General features: G+C 44.1%; 1 protein-coding gene across 1 annotated transcript; it reads left to right on the top strand.

Moving 5' to 3' along the window:
- Positions 1-10,260: 10,260 nt before the first annotated feature.
- On the top strand, positions 10,261-10,755 carry LOC124553320 (ankyrin repeat domain-containing protein 65-like). The gene has a single exon (XM_047127198.1). It carries the CDS (start codon positions 10,261-10,263, stop codon positions 10,753-10,755), a length of 495 nt encoding a protein of 164 aa, XP_046983154.1.
- Positions 10,756-22,832: the final 12,077 nt, after the last annotated feature.

The following is a 22,832-nucleotide window of genomic DNA, read 5'->3' as shown; positions in this document are numbered from 1 at the left end:
TGACGAATGAGGACCAAACTTGGTTGGACATGGAGCAGAGAAATAACGGAAAATCACCTATCATTCAAACACTTCTAATGTGCTGCTACGGTACATCATACCATTACATACCAATACCATTACATCCGCAAAAGGTGCTCAATAAGGTGCCCATCAGTGTCCAGAAGAGTCTGAAAGCACAGTATTGCATTCTGAACAGCAAAACGAAGTATGTTCATAGATATGGTGGCTATCACCTTTGAAATGCTTCGCTTCAGATCAGCACAAGTCTGAACGTTCCCCTGGTAAACTCTGTCCTTCAGGTAGCCCCGCAACCAGAAATCATAGGGAGTGAGATCAAGTGATCTTGGCGGCCAAGCACTCGGAAACGATCGCATGATAATTTGACCGTTTCCAAAGGTGTTTCGGAGAAGCAGGTGAACTTCACGAGTGATGTGCGCTAGGGTCCCATCTTGGGTGAAAACTGTTGAGTTCAAAGCATCTCTCTCCTGTAGGGCGGGTATGACGTGTTGGCGAGACATATCGCAGGAATGCTGGCATGTCTTGGGTCCTTGAGCGCCAGCCTGTTCAAAAAAGAAACGGGCCAATGATGAACATGACGATGAAGCTACACCAAACAGTGGCGCGTTCACCGTACAGAGGAACTTCATGCTCAAAGAATGGTTCGAAGCACGTTCCATGTAGTGGACCACTGGATGTTCAACTTTCATGACACAAGACAAAGACAGCCTAACGATTGAGAATTGTGTGCAGCGTTGTCTGCCACAGCCACAGTGATTTCATCAACCACCTGTGGTGATGTCGGCCTCTTCCCAGATCGACGCCCAGTTCTCCAGCTGATACAGACTTCTTCATCATGCTCTGTACAGCAGGTGGAGAAAGACCCTTCCATAAACTTTTCAGCCAACGATATTCTTCTGAGCTACACATTCACTACCATGTCGTCTCTTTCTAGTAGATAGTTGTCTTTAACTCAATCACACAAATTCACATAAATGATGGCCAGTTGTCATTTGTGTAAGCAGTATTCAAATGAAAAGATGCAAAGGGTTGTAAGAACCAAACCAGATGAAATATGCATCAGCCACTTTGGGAAAACGTGATGATACCTGTAGGGGTGCGAATGTAACCTCATCTCCTCCCCTTAAAAAATTCAAAACTGTGCCGTCAACAGGCAAGGTGAAGTTCACAGTGTTTTGGATGTTCGAGGTCCGGTACTCACCGAATCTGTCGAATACGGACAAACCATTAATAGTGACGTGTACTGTGAGACACTACATATCCTACGTAAGTCCATCCAGAACAGACAGCCTACTGTAGGAGGGAGCGATTCTGCTCCACGGTAACGCAAGTCACACGTCAACAAGATCACACGAAATGTAATGGCCAAGTTCATGTGGCAGCAGCTTGATCACCTACCCTACACCTCGGTCACTGTCGCCCTGCGACTTCCAAGTCTTTGGTCCACTAAAAAAAGAAAAACTAAATCAGAAAACGTTTCAACTCTGACGATGAGTTGAAGGGCAAAGCGTATGACTGGCTCCTGTCGCAGCCACAGGAAGTCCAGAACCAGGAAATCATTCGGCTCGTGAAACAGTGGGACAGCGGGATAATTGTGCTCTGGTCTCTGGTGATTACTTTTGAATAACGACTTCCATTATACTCATAATGTTGTTCAGTAAACTTTTCTTTTCAACAACTTCATAGAGTGGCGCGAGATACAAAATACATCTCCATATTTCACCATCATGTCAGACATATTAGCCACTGTAGTTCTAATGAGGTGATATCTAGACAATGTGATCAAAAGTAGCCGGGTACCTCGCTGAAAACGACTTACAAGTTCGTGGCACCCTCCACCGACAATGTTGGAATTCAATATAGTGTTGGCCAACCTTTAGCCTTGATGACAGCTTCCATTCTCGAAAGAGACAGGTTCAATCAGGTGCTGGAAGGTTTCTTGCAGAATAGCAGCCCATTCTCCACGGAGTACTACACTGAGGAGATATATCGATGTCGGTCTTCGAGGCCTGGCACGAGGTCGGCGTTCCAAAACGTCCGAAAGGTGTTCTAAGGGATTCAGGTCAGGATTCTGTGCACACCAGCCCATTACAGATATGTTACTATAGTGTAATCATTCCGCCACAGGCCGAGCGCTATGAACAGGTGCTCGATCGTCTTGAAAGGTGCAATCGCCATCGCCGAAATGCTCTTCAACAGTGGGAAGCAAGAAACTGCATAAAATATGTTGTCTTGTGCTGTGATAGTGCGACGCCAAACAACAAGGGGTGCAAGCCCCCTCCATGAAAAACACGACCACACCATAACACGACTGTCTCCGAATTTTTCTGTTGGCACTACACACCCTGGCACATGACTTTCACGTTGCATTCGCCATACCAACACCCTGCCGTCGGATCGCCACGTTCTGTACCGTGATTCTTCACTCCATACAATGTTTTCACACTGTTCAATTGTCCTTGTTTACGCTCCTTACACCAATCGAGGTGTCGTTTGGCATTTAGTGGCATGATGTGTGACTTATGAGCAGCCGCTCGATAAGGAAATTCAAGTTTTTTCACCTCCCACCTAACTGTCATAGTACTTGCTGTGGATCCTGATACAGCTTGGACAAGGTCGGCCTGTATGCGTTTATGCTGTACGTGTCACCTTCACGTTTCCACTTCACTATCACATCGGAAACAGTGGACCTAGGGATGTTTAGGAGTGTGTAAATCTCGCATACAGACGTATGACTCAAATGACACACAATCACCTGACCACGTTTGAAGTCCGTGAGTTCTGCGGAGCGCCCCGCTCTGCTCTCTCATGATGTCAAACGACTACTGAGGTCGCTAATATGGAGTACCTGGAAATAGGTGACAGCACAATGCTCCTAGTATGGAAAACGTATGCTTTTGGGAGTGTCTGCATGCTTTTCATCACATAGTGTACATGTACATCCGTCTACATCTATATACATACTCCACTGGTAACCATATGGCGCAAAGCGCAGGATACCATGTTCCAGTTGTACTAGTCTTTTCCTTTCCTGTCTGCTCACAAATGGAGCGAGGTATAAACGATTGTGCACATCCATCCATAAGAGCCATAATTTCTATTAGCTTTCCTTCGTGATCCTTTCGGAATATGTACGTTGGCAGTAGTAGAACCGATCTGTAGTTAGCTGAAAAAAATTGTTCTCTACATTTCCTCTTTAGTGTTTCGCGGAAAATGTGTCCTCTTCGCTTCAGGGATTGCCATTTGAGCATCTCCACAATACTTGTGTGTTGATCGAAACTACTATTAACAAATCTAGCACCACGCCCATTACTTGCTTGGATGACTTCCTTTAATATAACCTGGTGGGCATCCGAAACACTCGAGCAGTATTCAAGAATTGGTTGAGCTAGTGTTCTATACACTGTCACCTTTACAGGTAAGGAACAGTTTCCTATAATACTGTCCTCACGTTCTCGTTTCATTTCGTATCAGTTTGCTACATTATGCCCAGATATTTAGTAGGGCAGCAACCAGCCACAAATTTACTTTCTGTACTTTTATTCAAAGGATACCATTACCGGTTTCGAATCGTAGTGATTCATCCTCACACGGTTTGCACGATTTCTTTATGACATGTGGTGTGTTCTTTACACACACACCACATGTCATAAAGAAAACGTGTATAACAAATTTCTTTCCTTACCTGATGTGGGTGGCATTTTTCTACCTAAATCATAAGTTTAACCAGTGTCCTATTAATAATTGTACATACAGCAATCCAAAATGTGGCACAGTAGCAAGTAACATGTAGAGGCAGATAGTATTCTGGAGGGTATCACTGGCATTAATGAAGTTCATTTACAGGGTGGTCCATTGATCGTGACTGAGCCAAATATCTCACGAAATAAGTGTCAAACGAAAAAACTACAAAGAACGAAACTAGTCTAGCTTGAAGGGGGAAACCAGATGGCGCTATGGTTGGCCCACTAGATGGCGCTGCCATAGGTCAAACGGATATCAACTGCGTTTTTTAAATAGGAACCCCCATTTTTATTACATATTCGATTACTACGTAAAGAAATATGAATGTTTTAGTTGGACCACTTTTTCACTTTCTGATAGATGACTCTGTAATAGTCACAAACATATGGCTCACAATTTCAGACGAACAGTTGATAATTGGTAGGTTTTTTTAAATTAAAATACAGTACGTAGGTACGTTTGAACATTTTATGTCGGTTGTTCAAATGTGATACATGTACCTTTGTGAACGTATCATGTCTGGGAACCCATGCTGTTACAGCATGATTACCCGTAAATTTGACATTAATGCAATAAATGCTCCAAATGATGTCCGTCAACCTCAATACATTTGGAAATAGGTGTAACGACATTCCTCTCAACAGCGAGTAGTTCGCCTTCCATACTTTTCGCATATGCATTGACAATGCGCTGACGCATGTTGTCAGGCGTTGTCAGTGGATTGCGATAGCAAATATCCTTCACCACAGAAAGAGATCCGGGAACGTCAGATCCGGTGAACGCGCGGGCCACGGTATGGTGCTTCGACGACCAATCCACCTGTCATGAAATATGCTGTTCAATACCGCTTTAACCACACGCGAGCTATGTGCTGGACAGCCATCATGTTGGAAGTACGTCGCCATTCTGTCATGCAGTGAAACATCTTGTAGTAACATCGGTAGGACGATACGTAGGAAATCAGCGTATATTGCACCATTTAGATTACCATCGATAAAATGGGGGCCAATTATCCTTCCTCCCATAATACCGCACCATACATTAACCCGCCAAAGTCGCTGATGTTCCATTTGTCGCCGGCCGAAGTGGCCATGCGGTTAAAGGCGCTGCAGTCTGGAACCACAAGACCGCTACGGTCGCAGGTTCGAATCCTGCCTCGGGCATGGATGTTTGTGATGTCCTTAGGTTAGTTAGGTTTAACTAGTTCTAAGTTCTAGGGGACTAATGACCTCAGCAGTTGAGTCTCATAGTGCTCAGAACCATTCCACTTGTCGCAGCCATAGTGGATTTTCCGTTGCCCAATAATGCATATTATGCTCGTTTACGTTACCGCTGTTGGTGAGTGACGCTTCGTCGCTTCGTCGCTAAACAGAAAACATCTGTCATCGTCCCGTAATTTCTCTTGAGCCCAGTGGCAGCACTGTACACGACGTTCAGAGTCGTCGCTATGTAATTCCTGGTGCATAGAAATATGGTACGGATGCAACCGATGTTGATGTAGCATTCTCAACACCGACGTTTTTGAGATTCCCGATTCTTGCGCAATTTGTCTGCAACTGATGTGCGGATTAACAGCGACAGCAGCTAAAACACCTACTTGGGCATCATCATTTGTTGCAGGTCGTGGTTGACGTTTCACATGTGGCTGAACACATCCTGTTTCCTTAAATAACGTTAACTATGAGGCGAACGGTCCGGACACTTGGATCATGTCGTCCAGGATACCGAGCAGCATACATAGCAGACGCCTGTTGGGCATTTTGATCACAAAAGCCATCCATCAACACGCTGTCGACCTTTTCCGCAATTGGTAAACGGTCCATTTTAATACGGGTAATGTATCACGAAGCAAATACCGTCCACACTGGCGGAATGTTATGTGATACCTCGTACTTATAAATTTGTGACTATTACAGCGCCATCTGTCACAAAGCGAAAAAAGTAGTTCAACTAAGACATTCATATTTATTTACACACTACACGAATATGTAATAAAAATGGAGGTTCCTACTTAAAGAACGCAGTTGATATCCGTTCGACCTATGGCAGCGCCATCTAGCGAGCCAGCAATGGCGCCATCTGGTTTCCCCCTTCAAATTAGACAAGTTTCGTTCTTTGTAGTTTTTTCGTTTGACGCTTATTTCGTGAGATATTTGGCCCGGTCACGATCAATGGACCAACCTGTATATGTTGTGTTAGAGGAAAATTGAAGAGTAGTTTCTCAGAAACTGATAGATTTCCATGTGGAAAGCGTAATGTTTCGTGAGGACCACAAGTCGTTCATTATACCTACTGACGTCAGTGCCAGGAACGCCATTCACCAGACGGACTGGCACACCGTGTCCTGTCGCAGATCACTTGGATGTAGAAGGGTGTTGTCCTCAGTTTGCACCTCAGGGACACCTTTACAGGTTGACGTCACTGTTGGAACCAGCAACCACACATAGACAACGCAGAATCTCCTCCCACTGAAGACGACGTGTGTTTTCCACGTTTATATGGCCGAAACCACTGAGGCACAGATGTGCATATATAACTGCCCTAGGAGAATACAGGCTTCCAGTAGCTCTGCCATCCACAACATATGTTATACTGCAGCGGGGAAGTTCTTGCACTGGAGGCAGTCAGCTGATAATAAAGCAATAGTTCCATAAAATGTGCACTAATGGAAAGAATGGGGAATGAGGTGGCTCTTACAATGTCAGTAATCCTAATCAGCTTGCATCAGGTTCCTTACAATAGGAGTATTGACAGCCAAATGTTGAATGTGGATAACCTTGGTTGCTGTGTAGTAAAGTGTACAAGTGCACTCCCTTCCCTTTTGTTGGATTGTTTGAATCTCTAGACATGACTTTGACCTCTGTCAGAGCTCCATGTGCTTTAAAACTAAGTGGCATCTTCCGAGAATTCCACATTAAACTGTGGGTATGTGTGAACCGATGCAGAAACCAAAAGCTGGCAAAGGGAAGCACCTCGACCAAGCCTAGTGTAGCACTGTGTGGGTCAAAATCATATGCTGGCTGTTAGCGATTTTATGGTAATTCAGAATTCTCATTTGATGTTTCTTCATTCCATAGGAGAGATCAACGAAGGTCTCACACATTTTTCACAGTATTAAGGTTTATTTTGAGTGTATTAACTGGATTACATTTGTAGAAAAAGAGGGTTAGCGCTGGATCGACTGTTGGAAACCGTTTTTATACGCCGTAACGTCTTACTTGACAGAATGAGAGAATCTACTTGTTATTAATTTTCTTTAACATATAAAGAATTTTGTTGCATTTTACTCCTGCGTGCATGCAACACACTGTCTTCAACCTCAGAATATGGGCGTCGTCTCTTAGCCACATTATAGTGATGCTGTCACATGCAAATGAAATGGTGTGCAAGCATACATCAGCGTTGTGAGGTGGACAAAGTGTCCAAGAAAATCGGGTTTATTTAGATCAATATTTCGGACTGTAACGTACATCTACATATACATTTATATATATACTCCGCCAACCACCAAGCGGTGTGTGCGGAGTGCACAATTCGCGCGAAAGTCATATTTCTCCCCCTCTATTCCACACGCCAATCGCGCGAGGGAAAAACGATTGTCTGAACGCCTCTGTACGACCCCTAATTTCCCTTATCTTTGAATGGTGATCATTGAGAGATTTCAAAGTGGGTGGTAATAATATAACCTCTGCATCCTCGGCGGAGATCGGTTTTCGGAATTTAGTGAGCAGCCCCTTCCGTTTAGCTCGTCGTGTGTTCCCCTCCAAACTTTCTATGAGATTAGTAACGCTCTAGCGGTGGCTAAATCTACCAGTCACGAATCTTGCCGCTCTTATTTGGACCTTCTCAATCTCTTGAATCAGACCCAACTGGTAAGAATCCGATACAGAAGAACAATACTGGACGAACTAACGTATTGTAAGCCACTTCCCCTGTTTAAGGGCTGCACCGTTGCAGGATTCTACCAATAAACTGCAATCTAGAGACCGCCTTGACCGTACCTTGTGTAATTTGATAATTCCATTTGAGATCATTTCGAACAGTCACACCAAGATACTTGATGGATATTACCGCTTCCAAAGACTGGGCATTTATTTTGTGCTCATACATTAATGGGGATTTTCGCCTTGTTATACGCAGTAGGTTACACTTACTAATATTGAGAGATAACTGCCAGTCATTACACCAAGCATTTATTTTCTGCAAATCCTCATTGATTTGTTCACAAGTTTCGTGTGATACTACATTGCTGTAGACTACAGCATCATCGGCAAACAGTCTAAGGCCACTTTCAATACCATCAAACAGATCGTTTATGCAAATCGTAAAAAGCAGAGGACCTATTACGCTGCCTTGGGGCACACCTGAAATTACTCTTGTTTCTGTTGAAGTTACCCCAGTCAGGATGTCATACTACTCCCTGTCTGTTAGAAAACTTTCTATCCAACCGCATATGTCACTGGATAGACTGTAAGTGCACACTTTTTGTAGCAAGCAACAGTGCAGAAGTGAGTCATACACCTTTCGAAAGTCGAGAAATATGGCATCAACCTGGGAGCCTGCTGTATATAATGAACAAAAAGGTCCAGCTGTGTCTCGCATGACTGATGTTTCCTAAAACCGTGCTGGTTTCTGCAGACGAGCTTCTCACAGTCTAGAAAGTTCATTATGTCTGAACATAAAATAGGTTCCTTGATTCTACAACAAATAGGTGTCAGTGAAATTGGCCAGTAATTATGTGCATCAGATTTTCTACCCTTTTTATAGATCGCTATGACCAGGGCCTTCTTCCAGACTTGTGGAATGTTCCTCTATTTCGATTATCTCTGACAGATTATGGATAAGAATGGTGCTATATTTGGAGCATAGTCAACATACAATCTTACGGGGATACCTTCTGGTCCAGTGCCTTCCTGGCGTATAAGGATCTTAACTGTTTTACAATCCCACCTACATTAAACACTACATCAGCCATCCTTGCGTTTGTTCGATAATTGAAAGGGGGAATGGTGCTGCATTCGTCTACCATAAACGAGTATTTAGAAGCTAGGTTTAGAATTTCGGCCTTCTGTTAACCATCATGCGTTACATCACCTGTACTGTCAGCAAGAGAAGATATTGAATTATTTGTAGCGTTCGTAGATTTTACGTACGACCAAAATCTTTTGGTGTTATTTTTAGAATCTGCAGATAAAACATTGCTTTCAAATTCATTAAAAGGATCTCTCATTGACCTTTTGACAACTACTGTAATTTCACATAATTTCTGTTTGTCAGCGGGGCAGTGACTAAGTTAAAAACGACTATGCAAAATTCTCTGCTTTTTCAGCAGCTTCCTAATTTGTTTGTTGTACCAAGGTGCATCCTTTCCTTCCCATATATTTTTGCTAGGAACATACTTCTCTGGCATGTGGTGGACAATACCTTTAAATTCTGACCAAAGATGATCAATATATTTGTGTCCTGCAGTGAATGCTTGGAGCTGACTATGAAGATATTCATTAATGACACGTTTATTTGCTTTCCCAAACAATAAAACTCTACTCTGTATCTTTGGTATTTTTGCAACTTCCACTGACATAAGCCACAATGACATTATGGTCGCTAATACCTTCTTCTTGATTAACTTCAGGTCTGTAGATGAAGCATTCATTTTGTCTCATAAACAGCAGGCTTCTCAGCTGCTTTGCATTGTACCCACAAGAACATGAGTTAAGAATGTGTGTGTGTGTGTCTGTGTGTGTGTGTGTGTGTGTGTGTGTGTGTGTGTGTATGAGTGACTGCATTTGTGCATGTGTACCTGTGTGTGTGCTGATTGCATGTGTGCTTGCTTGTTAACTCTGCAGTCATCTTTATCTGTGTATGTGCACCCCCTCATGTGCATGTGCCACCAAATGTGTTTGTGTGTAGGGGCAGGGGAATCGAATTAGTGTCATACCTATACCTGAAATATATCGTCTAAAAGGTTTACTGATAAATTTTAGCTTTCTCTGAAGTGGCTGTGCCAGTAAATTTTCTAGTAAAAAGACTCTAAATTTTATTTAAATACAGAAATAAGTTATTTTTTTCATTGCATTTGCTAGTATTAAGGTGATATGCTCAATATAGAGGAAAAGTAGAGTCTTCATGAATCATCTCTTTCAGTGAAGTGCAATCACTGATTAACAATAGCATCCTGAGCTCATAGGAATTCACAATCAGGAATCAATGTGGCAAAATGTATTGTCTGAATTTGTGGAGTGATGGAATGTAAGGCTTACTTATGGTGAGTGAGGAAGCTTTATGAGGATGATGCAATTGTGTATCTGTACTTCAATGGAGAGACACTTTTCCACTATTCTGTAATATATGATAGAGGGGGAAAATTTGAAGATTAATTAGTTTTCAGTTTTCTGACATGTTTTTAGAGCTGGTCGTTATAGTTTACTTCATAAACAGTGTATATGTGCAGAAAAATACGAGAACTTCGTTTCTTGCAGGACCCTTTCTGCAGAGATGAACAGCAAGGTGCTGCTCCAGGCAGCTACACGGGGGTCAGTGGAGGAAGTGCAGGTGCCGCTTTGGGCTTGTGCTAATGTGGGGCAGAGACCATGGTCCACGTGGACCGCTCTGCACTATGCAGCGATGCAGGGGCACACGGGTATGGTGAGGTGTCTGATCGGGAATGGGGCAGAAGTGGATGCCAGGAGCGACGCGGGGCACACGCCTCTACATTTGGCTGCCTGGAAAGGCCATGCAGCAGTGGTGCGGCTGCTGGCGGCGGCCTTCGCCGACGTCGATGCCAAGGACCAGTGGGGTAGGACGCCGCTGCACTGGGCGGCACCCTACGGCCACACAGAGGCGGCGAAGGCACTGCTGGAGGCAGGGGCCGATAGGGACGCCACGGAGGACGCAGGGAATACCGCGCTGGACTTAGCAAGAGTGAACAACCGACAATGGATGGTAGAAATCCTATCTAGCATTCCAACAAACGATTGTGATGTATACTAAATAAAGCAAGCGTTAATACACGATTTCTCCTTCTCTTTAAAATAAACCATACAAAATGTTACATCAGCAGTCATTCTTTGTAACTGTATTTTCGATCTACACCTAACTACTCCACTAACATCAGAACAAGAGACTGAGGGAGGTGGTGCAGTGGTTAGCACACTGGACTCGCATTCAGGAGGACGATGGTTCAATCCCACATCTGGCCATCCTGATTTAGATTTTCTGCGATTTCCCTAAACCACTTCAGGCAAATTCTGGGATGGTTCCTTTGACAGGGCATGGCCAACTACCTTCCTCATAGATCTGACAAGACCAATGACCTCGCTGGTTGGTCTCTTCCCCCAAATGAACCCAACCCAACTCAGACAAGACTAACAATGTAAGATATTTACAAAGTAATGCAAGTCGTCAGAAGAAAGAGTCCATTCTCGAAAAAACAAGAGAATCCGAAAAATACACCAGGTCTCTACAATACATAATTACTGAAAAGTACTTGGTAGGAGCAGTATAGGTGCTATGTGAAACTGCTGTAAATTTCACAATATACATAATACTGCCATGTAAGCAGTATGCTCAGAAAGGAATTTTCCTGTTTCTCTACTGGGCAGATAGTCCAATAATTTGTGTCCATAGTTACAATGTCATGTTATTAGAAGTACTCACACTACATTATTTCAGATGCCAGACAGAATTTATTCGTGTGTCTGCAGTACAAATAAACACATCAAAAAATTTATGCATCACCTCATTTCCAAGAGTTCTGGAACTTGTAAAACAATTGGAATAGATATCAAAATAAACATCATTTCTACCCATTTTATTGCTAATGAAAACGACACGTTGCATGTTGTACCACCATAGAGCGAGACCTTCAGAGGCGGTGGTCCACCCTGCTGTAATTCCCAGTACCTCTAATACCCAGTCACAAGTCCCCTCTTCCATTGATGCATGCATGTATTTGTCGTGTCAAACTATCTACAAGTTCATCAAGGCACTGTTGGTCCTGATGTCCCACTCCTCAAAGGCGATTCATTGTAGATCCCTTAGAGTGGTTGGTGGGTTACGTCGTCCATAAACAGCCCTTTCCAATCTGTCCCAGGCATGTTCGCTAAGATTCATGACTGAAGACCATTGCTGGCCACTCTAGTAGAGCGATGTCGTTATTCTGAAGGAAGTTGTTCACAAGATGTGCACGATGGGGGAGCAAATTTTCGTCCATGAAGACGAATGACTCGCCAACATCCTGGGAATATGAATGCACTACGGGTTGGGGATGGCATTCACACATCATACAGCTGTTACAGCGCCTTCCATGGCCACCTGTGGCTTGTACTGCGGCCCCATATAATGTCACCCCAAAACGGCAGGGAACCTCCACCTTGCTGCACTTTACTGGACAGAATGCCTAAAGCATACAGCGTGGCCAGGTTGCTTCCAAACACGTCTCTGGCGATTGTCTGGTTGATGGCATATGCGACACTCTTCAGTGAAAAGATCCTACATCTACATCTACATCTGCATCCATACTCCGTAGGCCACCTGACGATGTGTGGCGGAGGGTACCCTGAGTACCTCTATTGGTTCTCCCTTCTGTTCCATTCTCGTATTGTTCGTGGGAAGAAAGATGATCCTGTAACGAAGCACGCTGCTCTCTGTTGGATCTTCTCTATCTCTTGTATCAAGCAGTATTCAAGCAGTGGGCGAACAAGTGTACTGCTACCTACGTCCTTTGTTTTCGGACTACATTTCTTTAGGATTCTTCCAATGAATCTCAGTGTGGCATCTGCTTTACCGAAGACTAATTTTACATTGCTGTTCCATTTTAAATCACTCATAATGCCTACTCCCAGATAATTTATGGAATTAACTGCTTCCAGTTGCTGACCTGCTATATTGTAGCTAAATGATAAAGGATCTTCCTTTTTATGTATTCGCAGCACATTACACTTGTCTACATTGAGATTCAATTGCCATTCCCTGCACCATGCCTCAATTCGTTGCAGATCATCCTTCATTTCAGTACAATTTTCCATTGTTACAACCTCTTGATATACTACAGCACCATCCACAAAAACCCTCAGTGAACTTTCGATGTTATCCTCACGTTCATTTATATACATTGTGAATAGCAATGGTGCTACGACACTCCCCCGTGGCACACCTGAAATCACTCTTACTTCAGAAGACTTCTCTCCATTGAGAATCACATGATGCATTCTGTTATCTAGGAACTCTTCGATACAATCACACAACTGGTCTGATAGTCCATATACTCTTACTTCGTTCATTAAACGACTGTGGGGAACTGTATCAAACGCCTTGCGGAAGTCAAGAAACACGGCATCTACCTGGGAACCCGTTTCTATGGCCCTCTGAGTCTCGTGGACGAATAGCGCGAGCTGGGTTTCACACGATCGTCTTTTTAGAAACCCTTGCTGATTCCTACAGAGTAGATTTCTATTCCCCAGAAAAGTGATTATACTCGAACATAATGAGTTAGAGATATAGGTCTATAGTTCTGCACATCTGTTCGACGTCCCTTCTTGAAAATGGGGATGACCTGTGCCCTTTTCCAATCTTTTGGAATGCTACGCTCTTCTAGAGGCCTGCGGTACACCACTGTAAGAAGGGGGGCAAGTTTCTTCGCGTACTCTGTGTAAAATCGAACTGTTATTCCACCACTCCCAGCGGCCTTTCCTCTTTTGAGCGATTTTAATTGTTTTTCTATCCCACTGTCATCTATTTCGATATATACCATTTTGTCATCTGTGCAACAATCTAGAGAAGGAACTACAGTGCAGTCTTCCTCTGTGAAACAGCTTTGGAAAAAGACATTTAATACTTGGCATTTAGTCTGTCATCCTCTGTTTCAGTACCATTTTGGTCACAGAGTGTTTGTACATTTTGTTTTGATCCACCTACCTCTTTGACATAAGGCCAAAATTTCTTAGGATTTTCTGCCAAGTCAGTACATAGAACTTTACTTTCAAATTCATTGAACGCCTCTCGCACAGCCTTCCTCACACTACATTTCGATTTGCGTAATTTTTGTTTACCTGGGTGGCTTTGGCAATGTTTATGTTTGCTGTGAAGTCCCCTTGCTTCCGTAGCAGTTTTCTAACTTGGTTGTTGTACAACAGTGGCTCTTTTCCATCTCTTACGATCTTTCTTGGCACATACTCATCTAATGCTCCCTGCCGCCGTTGGATGAGTAGCTGCAGCAGCAAGTCGTATACTTCTAGCTCACTCATTTGTTACATAGTTTAATTCTTAATTTCTTTGCGTGTTTTTGGTACTTTCATTGTTTAATTCATAAATTTCGGGCGTATTATAGTATTTGAGAGTTGTAGCATCACGTTTTGGTACCTGAATAGTGTAAATTCGAGTAGTCGTTTCTCTTCTGTTTTTGTTTTGAACGGCCAGTGTCAGTTGGTCACAGCCAGTGTGCTCCCTGCCGCCGTTGGATAAGCAGCTGCAGCAGCAAGTCGTATACTCCTAGCTCACTCATTTGTTACATAGTTTAATTCTTAATTTCTTTGCGTGTTTTTGGTACTTGCATTGTTTAATTCATAAATTTCGAGCGTATTATAGTATTTGAGAGTTGTAGCATCGTGTTTTAATACCTGAATAGTGTAAATTCGCGTAGTCTCCTTCCGCCGCCGAGCAGTGTCAGCAGTGCGCAAGTAGCAGCATTACTGCATTTACTAGGCAATCTTGTATTTTAATAACCGTTTAAATTTTGTCAATTTGTTTGCGCTCTCTGTAGATTAGTTCAGACGTTCTTTGCAAAGCAGTTTTTAGCATGGATAGGGACTGCAACTGCTGTGTTCGGATGCAGGCTGAGTTGGCATCCCTTCGCTCCCAGCTTCAGGCAGTGTTGGCTTCGGTCACACAGCTTGAGGCTGTTGCCAATGGGCATCACTGTGGGGGTCCGGATGGGGGTTTGTCAGGGATGGCCAGCTCGTCCCACGCATCCCCCAATCAGACTACGACGGTGGTTGCCCGGAATACTGCCCGCATTGAGGCTGATCCCTCACCTGTGGTAGAGTGGGAGGTCGTCTCAAGGTGTGGCAGGGGGCGAAAGACATTCCAGAGGGCTGAACGGAAGGCCTCTCCAGTTTGTCTGACGAACCGGTTTCAGGCTCTGTCTCAGGCTGATACTGATCTTCGGCCTGACATGGCTGCTTGTCCTGTTCCAGAGGTTGCCCCTCAGTCTGCAAGATCCAGGCGGTCGCAGAGGGTGGGCTTGCTGGTAGTTGGGAGCTCCAACGTCAGGTGCGTAATGGGGCCCCTTAGGGAAATGGCAGCAAGAGAGGGGAAGAAAACCAATGTGCACTCCGTGTGCATACCGGGGGGAGTCATTCCAGATGTGGAAAGGGTCCTTCTGGATGCCATGAAGGGTACAGGGTGCACCCATCTGCAGGTGGTCGCTCATGTCGGCACCAATGATGTGTGTCGCTATGGATCGGAGGAAATCCTCTCTGGCTTCCGGCGGCTATCTGATTTGGTGAAGACTGCCAGTCTCGCTAGCGGGATGAAAGCAGAGTTCACCATCTGCAGCATCGTCGACAGGACTGACTGCGGACCTTTGGTACAGTGCCGAGTGGAGGGTCTGAATCAGAGGCTGAGACGGTTCTGCGACCGTGTGGGCTGCAGATTCCTCGACTTGCGCCATAGGGTGGTGGGGTTTCGGGTTCCGCTGGATAGATCAGCAGTCCACTACACGCAACAAGCGGCTACATGGGTAGCAGGGGTTGTGTGGCATGGGCTGGGCGGTTTTTTAGGATAGATGGCCTTGGGCAAGTACAGAAAGGGCAACAGCCTCAACGGGTGCGGGGCAAAGTCAGGACATGCGGGGACCAAGCAGCAATCGGTATTGTAATTGTCAACTGTCGAAGCTGCGTTGGTAAAGTACCAGAACTTCAAGCGCTGATAGAAAGCACCGAAGCTGAAATCGTTATAGGTACAGAAAGCTGGCTTAAGCCAGAGATAAATTCTGCCGAAAGGTACAGACAGTGTTTAGAAAGGATAGATTGCATGCAACCGGTGGTGGAGTGTTCGTCGCTGTTAGTAGTAGTTTATCCTGTAGTGAAGTAGAAGTGGATAGTTCCTGTGAATTATTATGGGTGGAGGTTACACTCAACAACCGAGCTAGGTTAATAATTGGCTCCTTTTACCGACCTCCCGACTTAGCAGCATTAGTGGCAGAACGACTGAGAGAAAATTTGGAATACATTTCACATAAATTTTCTCAGCATGTTATAGTCTTAGGTGGAGATTTCAATTTACCAGACATAGACTGGGACATTCAGATGTTTAGGACAGGTGGTAGGGGCAGAGCATCGAGTGACATTATACTGAGTGCACTATCCGAAAATTACCTCGAGCAATTAAACAGAGAACCGACTCGTGGAGAAAACATCTTGGACCAACTGATAACAAACAGACCCAAACTTTTCGACTCTTCAAGTGCAGAACAGGGAATCAGTGATCATAAGGCCGTTGCAGCATCCCTGAATATGGAAGTTAATAGGAATATAAAAAAGGGAGGAAGGTTTATCTGTCTAGCAAGAGTAATAGAAGGCAGATTTCAGACTACCTAACAGATCAAAACGAAAATTTCTGTTCCGACACTGACAATGTTGAGTGTTTATGGAAAAAGTTCAAGGCAATCGTAAAATGCGTTTTAGACAGGTACGTGCCGAGTAAAACTGTGAGGGACGGGAAAAAGGCATATTGTTGGGCCCATCTTTACCGTGCTGTATGGTGTTGTGATCGCAGAGATGGACCCTGTCATCGATGTCGGGAGTGAAGTTGCGCATCATGCAGCCTATAGCGCACATCATGTGGCTACATGAAAAGCATTGTTCAACATGGTAGTGTTGCTGTCAGGGTTTCTCCGAGCCATAATCCGTAGGTAGCGGTCATCCACTGCAGATGTTGTATATCCGCAATTTCTTTTCTATCATTAATTTCCAAACAAAGTTTATTGTTAACATCTTTAACGTTCTGAATAGTGCTGTGCGTCTCCAGTCCAATCAGTGCAATACTCCACTTCCTGTAACACAGGCGATCGTTATTTTAAAGTCAGACTATATGATATTTTCACTGAACCTCAACTGACGAATGGATGTTTAACACAGATCCTTATGTATCCATCTAGGTGAACGGTAGCGGGGCGTGATTCACAGATGCCCACACAGGTGAGTATTAATGTCTTGATATCGATGGATATTGTAAAGCAAACGTCTTCTGCCTGTGAAGTATCGTTGCAATTCTTCTGAGAGCTGCACCTCTCCAAAGTAGTATAAGTAGACATTATTTCTAATTTCTTAGCATACGCCACCCAGTTGCTTCCTGGTCCCTGGTAATATCTACATTCACATTTCCACATTGTCTTAAATTCCACATAGTCTTTGGTGAAGTATACCGCATAAACTCACCACAGAATCTAGGAATCCTGAAGTTTTTCTTAACAAACGGCAGAAGATTTGAATTTGTAAGCACCCTTTCTGGTTGGATAGCTAATGAGCCTTATCTCAATTTATGAAGAGACCTAATGCTTCCTTATATGGTTCCCGGTCTAGTCCATTTCTGATGGCTGCCACTTCCATCACGCAGTTACGTCTCATGGGGGTTCTGTGCGCTCTGGCAATATCTGCAGCACCACCAGCCAGTGAACGTAGCGCTGGGAGACCTGTGAGGACAGAAATGCAGGACTGAGGAAGGGGCTAACACCTACTAATGTCTTAGGTAACAGTAGAACCCTTGGTGCTCTAACCAGTCCTTTATGATTCAGGGTGCTTTTCACTGCACACATTGCTGGCAGGATACAGTTCTTGAACACATCTGCCCTAGCCTCTTCTTCTTCATCATAGTCTTCTTCTTCTTATTGTCCAGAGCATGATGTGCAGCGTTCATAACTTGCTTGAAATTCACATCGATGCCCAAGTTACTTTTACTGTGCATCGTTTTCGCCACTAAAAATTCTGTACTATGGTGTCCTAGAACAATATCTTTTCTCACACATATTACCTTGGCTTGATCAGCTAAAATAAGGTCTGCCGCATGACGTCTTGGAAGACCTTTATTTGCTGCTTATGCAGCGTCATGTTTTAAACATGCCTCAGAAATGTGGGTAATCCCCTTATCACCATGAGGAAAACGTTTTTGAGACTTTGTATCAGCTCTGCTGTAGTTATACCACAGAATGTGTAATTCGACAGGTAATTTGTGGAGAACACCACCACCTCCTATAATAAATATCCTTTTGTGCATATTAAGCTGCTGTGCTGGTAGTCCTCTGTGCACCCTATTATACAGCAAATCGTCATCGTCAGTCAATTTGTTTTCTGTTGCAGTAAACCTAAGGTATTTAACTAGTGCTCATTTCCTCAACTATTTGTGATGTGCACTATGAGGAATACTTGTGGCTCTGAGCTCAGTTCCTCTGTGTAAAAGCATCCTGCAATTTCAATGCTACTGCTATCCTTTAAGATGTAAGTCCTGGTATCTGTTCTTTGCACGTTTTGGAATATCTCACTCGACCAGTTTGGGAGGTAAGACTTCCCATTTCCTGTCTTGTGTTTCGAGATACACACCAAATCACCTCGACCAGCAGGTGCAGGTGTTAGAATAGGCTCGAGATATTCCTGATTCTCATAAGAGATGACTAAAAGGTGTCTCACACATTTTGGCCATATGTTCAGGTCCCATTGAGTGGTTTGACCTACCACTTTCCAAATTCCACAGAAGTGCATACCATATGGGGCAGGGCGTCTTACATGGTGCACGAGTTATCTATAGTGCCCTTGGATTCTATATCTTGAATCTCTTGTCATCATGGCATTGTATCTCTATCTGCAATTGGGTGAGGGCATTTTGTGGGGTACGTATTCTATTTCCGTCATCTCCAGTCCTCTTTCGCTCCCATGACACTAATGGATTCCTCTGCGCCTAATATTCAGCACAGTAGCCAGTCCGTTGGGTTGGGGCCATCATATACCCATTTGGTGGTAGCCCCATAACAACACAGGGATTGCACTGCTGATGCCTGAGCTGTAAACTCCCCATGGAGTATAAGCCCGTCTTTCTGGGGCATCAGGACTCCCACCAATAGCCGTCATGCCAGGCGGCCTTTGCTGTGGCTGGGTGGCGCCCGTGGAGAGAGCCCCTGATCGGCGTGGTGGTCATCACAATGGATGACCTGCAATGAGGCAGACTAAGTCATCTTTTGCTGGGGACCGAATGACTCCATCAGTCTTTAAACAAGGAAAGGTTGACTACAACACCGACAAATATACCCTCAAGTCGTTCCCCTCCCTAGCATCACCTTGGGAGGAACAATGGGCTTGAGAGTGACTGGATCCCTATTCACCATGTTACTTAGACAGCAAAACTGATGGGTACTCCTTTCTGGAAACGAAACCTCTGTTTTTATTGAGCACCTAGAGGATAAGTTTGTGAAAGTGCCAGCAGTGTCCACAATTTTGTTCAGACAGCATCCACAACCCAGTCCCAGACGTTACTCACCTGTGACAAGCTGGATGATATTCCTGTTTCAGTCACTCCCCACACAAGCCTCAATATGGTCCAGGGAAATAATTTTCATTGCGACGTCCTGTTACAGTCCAATGAAAAGCTACATGGCAATTTAGAACGGCGTGGTGTCCATTTCGTCTGGCACGTTTACAAAGGGCCAAATACAATAGTGAGACGCCCTGCTAATCCCTCAGGACAGGACAAACAGTATAAATTGAGGAAAGGGGCCAAATAAGGGCTGTCAGTTACACTCGAACATACAACATTATTATTTGATCAAACATTACAAGATCCCAAAACAATAAAAAAACACACAGCCTTAAGCCTTGGAACTTAATTACCGGCTGAAAGCCACTTTAACTTAAAAAAACTGAAGGCCTATAACTTAAAACGCAAGCATAATCAGAACTTTAACAGGCAAGCCTTATCTTAAAACAGTTCTTTAGTTGGGCTGAAGTAAACAAATTAAATTAAAGTTGGCTGAAGGCCTAACACTTAAAACTCCATAACATTAATTTTTTTAAAAAATACCAAAGTATTTACGTGAAACAGTTCTTTAATTTAGGATTAAAGCCTTAACAGCGAAAGAACTCAAACTCAAAATCAGATAAAGGCCCAAGACTTAAAATTCAACAACATTAAAAGTTTTAATGTGCAAAAGGGCTTACATGAAACAGTACCTTAAACTAGACTGAAGGGCTTAAGAGCAAAAGAACTCAACCTCAAAATCGGCTGAAGGCCCAAGACTTAAAATTCAACAACACTAAAAGTTTTAAAATGCCAAAGAGTTTATGTGAAACAGTACTCTAAACTCAGCTGAAAGCTTTAAGAGCAAAACGACTCTAATTTTTTAAAGAAATCGGCTAGAAGCCATACAAGTACAAACAACAAGAACAAATTAAAATGAAATGGGGCAGTACACCCAAAGGCGCTCAGATGTTCGAGGGTCAGCCTGTAATTCAAGCAGTAACGCTCGCTTAGACATGCTGTCAGGCCAACCATTCACGATCCGACGACAACCCAACTGACTGACAGTCAACAGATCAACTGACAGCCGGCCGAAGTGGCCGTGAGGTTAAAGGCGCTGCAGTCTGGAACCGCAAGACCGCTACGGTCGCAGGTTCGAATCCTGCCTTGGGCATGGATGTTTGTGATGTCCTTAGGTTAGTTAGGTTTAACTAGTTCTAAGTTCTAGGGGACTAATGACCTCAGCAGTTGAGTCCCATAGTGCTCAGAGCCATTTGAGCCATTTGAACCAACTGACAAGATAACTTCCACTTCACCCGACCAGGGCACAACAGGGAGTTCATCGGAGCAATGTAGGAGATCCCAGAATGAGATTTTCACTCTGCAGCGGAGAGTGCGCTGATATGAAACTTCCTGTTTTGGAAGGTAGGAGACGAGGTACTGGCAGAAGTAAAGCTGTGAGTACCGGGCGTGAGTCGTGCTGTGGTAGCTCAGTTGGTAGAGCACTTGCCCGCGAAAAGCGAAGGTCCCGAGTTCGAGTCTCGGTCGGGCACACAGTTTTAATCTGCCAGGAAGTTTCAATGTAGGAGATATTTGCGCCCACAATCTATCATACATGGACAAGTCAATCTACACACTGTGCTGGACTGCAACGACACGATGAGGAAACTGTACTGCTTGAAATTTACGCCAACTGCAAGGGCAGATAACTGGAACGGTAACGGCCACATGGCAGAAGATTCCGCTGGTAGAGTTCAATTCAAATAACCAAATACAGTCAAACTCCACCAGAGGGTGGCTAGAATTTTCTGACCTGAAAACAATGTTGTTGCTTACGGGAATTTGGGAACGAGACGCCTGAAATAATTTGCAATACCTATGAATTTAGCAATCCCCCGCTTATCACTAGGTGGAGGCAAGGCCTGTAAGGCTTTAGTTCACTCTTGGTCAATGCAAATACTCTGTCCCGACACTATATGACCTAAGAGAGATACCTGTCGTTTGGCAAGCGTGATCTTACTAGGCTTAACGGTCAGTGCAGCTCCCTGTAATCTCAAAAGAACTTGCTGAATATGCTCCGAATGATCCTCAAACGAACGACTATAGATAACCAAGTCGTCCGCTTAATTATTATCGCAGACTAACTTCAAGTCGCCAAGGATATTATCCAACAAACGAGTAAGCACAGCCGCTCCTGTTGCTAGACCAAAAGGGACTATGTTGAACTCGGACAAGTTCCAATCAGTACAAAAGGCAGTAACATGATTACACTCTTCAGCCAATGGAGTCTGATAATACGCCTGATTCAAGTCAAGAAGTGTAAACCAATTAGCTCCAGCAAACGCAGTAAAAGAATTATGCAGATCAGGTAGGGGTACCGATTGAAGGACAACCTTAGCGTTTAAACAGCGGTAGTCAACCACAAGTCTAAAATCACTCCCCTGATCTTTAGGTAAAATAAATATTGGGGAGGCATAAGCAGATGTAGGAGGCCCAATTACTCCTTGTTGAAGCATCTGAGATATCTTACCTTAAGTATCTTCACCTTAGCGGGTGAGAGGCGGTATGGGGACTGCCTAACTGGAATACTGTCAGACAGACATATATGACAATGAAGACCATTAGTAACACCCAGGTTATCAATAAGTGGCTGGGGAAACTGTGCAACAAATTGCGTAACTGGGAAGCCTGATGGGGCAAGAGGTCAGCCAGATGAATACTCGTTAGCTATGGCCTCAATGACCAATACCCTACAGTTTGATGGACAACAGGCTTAGCACAATCGCAAAGGCCAAACCTCTCGAGGAGAGAATTTAAAGAAAATGGCGTGTCCAGAATAATCCAAGACAAAGCCAGTTTTATTGATGAAATCACACCCCAAAATTAGATTAACAGACAGTTCCTTACGCAAGGCTGCAGACATAGGCCAGGAAAATTCGCCAGCCGATATACTCTCTCAGACCCAACCATACAGAGGCAATACCTGGCCACTGGCCACTCGACATCTCTGCACCGCCAAAGGGACCAACCGAAGTTTCATGAGATGCCCAAATTCCGAAGACCACTTGAACCAAAATAATGAATCTATTGGCTCTGGGTGTACGAGGCTGAACACATGAGTGCACCAAATGAGCCATACTGCCGCACCTGAAACACCGCTGGGGTTCCTTTTTCATAACTTCATCAGATGTAGTCAACCTGGCATCAGCACTGACATCCCACTCCTTAACCTCGTGACGTACACGGTTCTCAAGTGGTAATGCAGTTACTGCTACAACCACGTCATGGAGCTCTTTCTGGGTTGATGGCAGCTTACGGAAGACAAAGTGCTACTTATCCGCCACACAAATTCCCCTGAGAATGATAGAGACCAGTTCTTGTTCAGGTAAATCAATCAGCAAGTCTAACGAGGCTGTCTGAACTCTATCGACATACTGATGTAACTGCTCCTCAACTCACTGCACATTCCAAATGTAACGCCACTCAAGCTGTTTCCAAACCTCAGTGATCAACCTTTGGCTAATTACGAGTTCTCTTAATTGCTGCAAGAAAAACTCTACCTCTAC

The sequence above is a fragment of the Schistocerca americana genome, chromosome 11 (assembly GCF_021461395.2).
Source record: "Schistocerca americana isolate TAMUIC-IGC-003095 chromosome 11, iqSchAmer2.1, whole genome shotgun sequence".
Classification (NCBI taxonomy): Eukaryota; Metazoa; Arthropoda; class Insecta; order Orthoptera; family Acrididae; genus Schistocerca; species Schistocerca americana.
This window is presented reverse-complemented; position numbering and strand designations above follow the sequence as displayed.

Coding starts and splice junctions, on each gene's coding strand:
- LOC124553320 (XM_047127198.1), top strand. CDS start 10,261: ATGAACAGCAAGGTGCTGCTCCAGGCAGCTACACGGGGGTCAGTGGAG.